This window comes from Humulus lupulus, chromosome 3 (assembly GCF_963169125.1).
Source record: "Humulus lupulus chromosome 3, drHumLupu1.1, whole genome shotgun sequence".
NCBI classification, from domain to species: domain Eukaryota; kingdom Viridiplantae; phylum Streptophyta; class Magnoliopsida; order Rosales; family Cannabaceae; genus Humulus; species Humulus lupulus.
In genome coordinates this window covers 50667599-50673809 of record NC_084795.1, presented here as the reverse complement: position 1 = coordinate 50673809, position 6211 = coordinate 50667599, and the positions used below count along the sequence as shown (strand labels likewise).

Sequence of the window (6211 nt, the reverse complement as noted above, 5' to 3'; positions counted from 1 at the left end):
GCTCGCAACCATAACGACCAAGAAGGTGCTGGATTTTGTGGTAAAAAACATCGTTTGTCACTATGGATTGCCAAGGAAAATCATCTCAGATAACGGCACGCAGTTTGATAGTGATTTATTCACAAACTTTTGCAAACAACATGGGATTATCAAGAGCTTTTCTTCAGTCGCTCATCCCCAAGAAAATGGACAAGTCGAAGCAGTCAATAAAACGCTAAAAGATACTCTACAGAAAAGACTAGAAGAAGCTAAGGGAGAATGGCCAAAACAATTGCCTGAAGTCCTTTTGTCGTACAAAACATCCCACCGAACAGCAACAGGCCATACTCCATTTTCACTGACTTATGGGTATGAAGCTATGTTGCCTGTTGAGTTAATCCGCCGTCACATCGAAGGATCATGTACGATCAAGGCTCTAACAGCCAACTATTGATGGAATCCCTAGACTTGATTGATTAAAAGCATGAGCAAGCCCAACTCTGAGTAGCTGCGTACCAGCAAAAAGTCGCCTGGTATTTTAATTCTAAAGTGCGTGAAAGAAAATTCAATATTGGAGAACTAGTACTGCAAAGAATTTTCTTAAACACCCGCGACTAGGCTGCTGGAGTACTCGGACCAAACTGGGAAGGACCATACCAAATTGAAGAAGTCCTCCATTCAGGCACCTGTAAACTTGCTCGCTTAAATGGAGATCTTGTTCCTCGCTATTTGAATGGAGAACACCTGCGCAAGTACTATCAGTGAACAATTCTTCTTACAGAATTGGCTTGTATCAATTTTACTTTTACAAGTTATGGAAAAGGGTTAGTCATTTTACGTGACTGATCGCTAACAAGTGTAAGATCTCATTGATCACTCGTACATACATGTTTTATCCTTTTAATATGAGAAATATAAGGGACTGTGCGCAGCCAGTCATTCTTGCCAATTATTGTATTTATTACAAGTATTTGCTCATTACGTGTGTTGTTTTGTTGTAATTTCGTTTTAATTCCTTTGCTCCGAGCAGTAATGTTCAAATAGGTTTTGGTCAAGGCAAGTGACTAAGAACCTAAAGCTCCTCAATCACTTGGGGGGCATATAAGGCATCTAGTAAGCAAAGCATATCGACAGGTATGTAGACACATGAGCAAAATAAGTGAAAGCATGGTAGGGTACTTAGAGTATTTCTCAAAATTTTGTATTTTGTTAAACCAAACCAAATTACTATCCTAAGTTCGGTCATGCAAACATATGTTATAATAAAATGCAAATATTATAATATCAAAATGAATTCTTTTACACCGCGAGCAGTGACTGCTCGGATGTAATTGTTCAATAAAAAGAGAAAAGCTGCCAGTGCAGCAATAAAAGTTAAAACATAAATAAAATTGTTTTTACATCATGGCCTGTAGGTCATGTAATTCAAAAATAAAAAGATAGTTATGAAGAAGCCAGGGGATCCTGTGGCGATTTCTGCTGCTGATCGACTGCATCTCCAGCTTCTTCTCGGGCGCCCTCGATCCCGGTCGCTAAAGAAATCTCTGGAGACCTTGGAATTTTTCCTCTTCTAGACGAGCAACGCACCTAGCCAACTCCACCTCCCTGATATGGTCTGGAAGATAGGAGAAGTTAGCACTGGGGTTGTTTTTCCAGAATAAGTAGAAACACTCGAACGCCGTCCCTTCATAGTCTTCAAGGTTGCGGGCATTCTGTTCCTCCAGTGCAGCAACTTCCTTGCGGCTTATCTCCAGCTCATCTTGAAGTTTGTGGGCTTCCCAGTAATTTATAAGTGAAGTCTCCTTATACTGCTCCTTGGATGCAGTGATCTTGGCAATACTCGCATCCTTCTTTTTCAGCTCTTCTTCAAGAGAAGCGATTTTGGCCTCGGTCACCTGCAGCGCCTCGAGGTGCTTTGCCTCAACCTCCTTGAGGGCCTCGGTATGCTTCGCCTTGGCCTCCTTAAGGGCATCAGAATGCTTCGCTTCAACCACCTTCAGCCGCTCAGCATGGGTGGCTTTTATCCCCTTGAGTTGCTCGGTTTATTGAGCCTCAGCAACACTAAGCTGATCGCTAAGTCTCTTTTCGAATTGAACGGTCAGCGTCCTCGAGCAGCGCCAACCAGAAGTCATGGTAAGAACTCCCTGCGATCAGAAAGAGACAAAGCTATCAGTAGGGGTGAATCGACAAGAAAATTCATAAAGTACAATAAAGAAAGAAACTTACGACAAGCACTTCGTCAGTGCGCAGTTGAAGACTTGATCAACTCCCATGCAGTCTGTCTCCTGAATCGCCTCTCGGATATGGCGGTGCTTCGTTATTCTAGACAGACTATCTTTGGCTAAGTTGAGCACCACGCCCGTGAGGTCGTCTCCCGAGGCTTCTTCCCGACGACCAGCCGACTACTGGACAGTGGATGTTGGAGGCGTAGGGTCGACTGGAGCTGGAGGAGGAGTCTGTCCGACCGGAGACGGGGGATCTGGGTTTATTGGAGTTGGAGGAGTTGCCTCCCTAGCAGGAGTTGGTGGAGGAGTTGTCTCCTTCATTGGAGTAGACGCAGGAGGGTTGTCTGTTTTAGATTTCTTCACGGGAGGATTGCTGCAGCCCTCCCCAGACTAGCGCCTGTGGAACTTTTTCTTGCTCGCCAATTTGGTGTACAAATCAAAGGCACATTCGGCAGGCATGTCTGCAAAAGATAAACAAGCGAACAGTCAGGCAATATAATAAAAGGAACTTGCGAAATTTAGGAAACAAGGGCAGAGAAATTGAAAGTATAATACCCGAGCTACAATTACTGGTCGCTACACTATATACTTTACTAGTGCTACACTCACTCTCTAGCCTGAAGAAGTTTGAATTTAAAGCAGGTGGGTATTTAAAGTTGCCATCCCTGTCGAAAAGGTGACAGAGAATAGGCAGGCTATCTAAAAGCAAAAAATCAGTACCGTTCTCGTCCGACGACTCAAGAATAGGCTCTGAGGCCTTCTTCTTTCCCTTCCCTGGAGGGACCGGTGCAGTAACAGGTCGCGGAGGGCCGGTTGGTTCGTTAATGGTCACCTCTATTGCCCTCCTCGGTGGAGGTTGTGACACATCTTGTTGTTTCTCGAGGACTTCAGTGCCAGTGGCACTCCTTGCAGTAGATTCCCTCACATCCTGGTGAGGGGCCAGAAGGCCAACCAGCCTCAGGTTAGCCTCGGTGACCAGCTATTTGGCACTTTTCTCTATGTCGGTCATGCTGGCCAAAAGGGCTTATCGGACCTCCATGTCTAGAGTAGGATCTGGTCGCAGCCATAGGCCTGAAATACACTAAATCTCTAAGGAAATGCAGGAGGAATCAAAGGAAAATAATAAATGACCAGGACTGCAAAGGTATTACCTCCTTGTGTGAAGGTCAATTTGTTCGTGACCATATCGGTAGTCAGAAAGTACTCCAGATGGTACTTCCCCACGTTGGATATGAAATTAGTATCACTCAGGAAAGTGCGCATTGTTTCCCGGTGGCAGAAATGGAAGAACCCTGTGTTTTCTTGGTTGGGGTTGGATTTTAGGTCGAACAGGTAGTTGACCTCGTGTGGCGTGGGGACCAACCACTTCTTATGACTATAAAGGATATAGAGTGCAGAGAGCATTCTATATCGATTGGGGGTTATTTGAAAAGGAGCGACCCTAAAATAATTGGCCACTCCTTGGAAGAAATGATGAATAGGTAGTATCGCTCCTGCCTCGATGTGATACCTCGACCAGGCGCTATATGCGCCTCCAGGAAAATTCGCATGTTGTCTCTGGCGGGTTAGACTAGGGACACCCCAGGGAGCCCGTACTTCTTGATATAATTAGTGATCATCCTAATCGTTACTCGACTAGGAGGGCCGACATACCACTCAACATCTGGTCGAATGACATTTCTAAGTCGGGCTTGAGCTTGGATTCCTGGCTCGGGAGCGTTCTCAACTCTACCGCTGGTCGAGGGAATTTCCGGATGAGGGGCATGCTGGTGTTCAGAAGGTTTTGATGTTTTATTTTTCTGGGCAGTGGATTTTACTCTACCCATGGCTAAAAGGTTTGAATGAGGTCTGTTAGGTGGAGTTTGAGAAAAAGGGATGTCTGAAATAAGTAACAATGGTTGTTCTTCATCCACGAGCAGTTGAGCGAGAAGGTCGTCGTCAATTAGTCTCTCACCTCCCCATGGATCTTGCATCAAAATCTGCGAACAGAAAAGGGGAGATGAGAACTTGGAGTCTAAAGACTTGTGTTGAAAGTGGCAATAACGTTGCTCGCATATAAAAGTTAATCTTTTATAAGACCAGCAGCATTCTAGCAAAAACACTAAGTTTCTTATAAGTAGTTTGAGAAATAGATTAAAAAACGGAAGTAAAAAGTTTTTGAGAGAAAACTTTTTCGACTCTGAGAGGGCGGGAAAAACCCAGTTTTTCAACTAGCTAAAAAATCGAATTTTTACTTCGATTTTACGCTCTAAATCTACAATATTGACTACCAAACTGACTCCTAACTCCTATGAAATGTTATTTCACCACCTTATCAAGCATCAATCAATATTCCCATTACCCCAAGACAGTTTCGGTCAAGAACAATCAAGAACTTAGATACGAAACAAATAAAAAATTATTTTGCGTGGCAACTCAAACGACTGAAAGGTTCGTAAAACTTACTTGGATGAAAGAATGAGTATGAAAACGAAAGCTTTGAGCGTCTGAACGGAGATTCCTTAAATTAGTAGCAGGAGCTTCTAGGATTTTCTTGGCTCAAACGATCGAAGTACTTCAGAGTTCTTGAAAAAAATAGAAGGCAAGTGAAAAGTAAAAAGTGAAAATATGAATTTGGGGTATTATTTATAGTGATGGAGACACCATAAAAGAAGTAATCATGAGATTACCTTTTTTCAAAGTATGGGGAACTGTAATGTAGAGTCCAAGAACTTTATTTAGCTAATTAGATAGTGGTAGTAGTAATAGTATTAAGTAGTAGTTATAGTATGTTTCTTTTACTGTGGATTTTGGTCCAAGCCAGGACTTAGTTGGACACTCGTAGCAACACTTGTAGATTTTATAAGTTTAACCTATAGTTTAAGAATATTAATTATAACCTAACATTTGATTAATATGACTGATTATGAAGATGATAATTATTATACTATAAGGTTTAGATAGACCCAATAAGATATTAACACTTGTCATGTGTATGTTTAATGAGAAATTAAGTATTTTTTAGGAATAAGTTTATTAAGAGTAATATTTGAAACTCCTAGAGTCTGCCAGCAGCTTTGAAATCGTTAAAGGACTTAGTCAAGGCTCTTTACTCAATTCAAATTAGGCTGAAAAAGTGTAATTACGTGTATAATATTTCAGCGTATGCCTATCGCAGTTCTAGGGGGCGATATATCTCCTCACGGGGATATGAAAAACACGTAACTTCGCACAACAACTTCGACGAGCCTCGGGAATATCAGCCCAGGTGATATATCACCTAAAATGGGTGATATATTGGCTGCAATGCATGATTTTTGAATAATTTTGAAACCGAGCTCATTTTAATCCTTAACCTCTTGATAAGTCCAAAATCTTTTTGACCGAGTCTTTAGCCTCTACTGAATGATTATTCAAATGTTTTTCAATTAAAAAGCCATGATTTTATTCAAGCTAAATGAAGATATTTTCATTCTTGAACTCTATAAATAGGACCTAGTACCCAACCATTTCTTCATTCATCAAGCTGAGTTCAGAGCCTACAAGCTGCTAGGATTACTTTAGAGTGATAAACACTTGGGTTGGGGTTATAAGCTTTATCATCTTAAGCTTATCAAACACTTGGGAAGTAAGGTTCATAGTGTATTTCAGTTTCGAGGTGTAGTTCAGGTATAGCAATTTCAAAGGTATCCCTATTCTTAGTTCCTTTCTGTATTGTTTCATTAAGTTCTTATAGTTTTTCTCTACTCAATTCATAACTCAGTATTCTTTATTTATGGTTAGGCATCTAGGTTCTTTGAACTTGAGGTTCTTTTTGGTAAGTATGTTCTCGATGGTTTAGTTCATTCTTTTCATCTCTTTTCTTTTAGAATACACACCTCTCTATTAATGGTTTTTAGGAGTGTTCCAAAATCCCAACCTTGTTCTCATCATCCCGGTATTTTGGTAAGGAAAATAGGATAGTTCTTATGTGATATGTGCTATGTTTATATAAAAGTGTTATGATTATGCTATAGTATGACTTTATG

The 6211-nt window shown here is 41.2% G+C and overlaps 1 protein-coding gene across 1 annotated transcript; it reads right to left on the bottom strand.

Annotated features, from left to right (window-relative positions):
• Positions 1 to 1511: 1511 nt before the first annotated feature.
• LOC133824127 (actin cytoskeleton-regulatory complex protein PAN1-like) lies at positions 1512 to 2525 on the bottom strand. The gene is made up of 2 exons (XM_062256998.1): positions 2391 to 2525; positions 1512 to 2006 (listed from the first exon to the last, which is right to left on the bottom strand). The coding sequence occupies exons 1-2, from the start codon at positions 2523 to 2525 to the stop codon at positions 1512 to 1514; spliced, it is 630 nt and encodes a 209-aa protein (XP_062112982.1).
• Between the last annotated feature and the right edge of the window lie 3686 nt (positions 2526 to 6211).

What these genes read in the sequence shown, in the direction of transcription:
- LOC133824127 (XM_062256998.1), bottom strand. Translation starts at nt 2,525, where the DNA reads ATGAAGGAGACAACTCCTCCACCAACTCCTGCTAGGGAGGCAACTCCT. An exon ending in CTACGCCTCCAACATCCACT is followed by an intron (nt 2,007 to 2,390) that starts GTCCAGTAGTCG and finishes GAGCAACTCAAG; the next exon opens with GGGATAAAAGCCACCCATGC.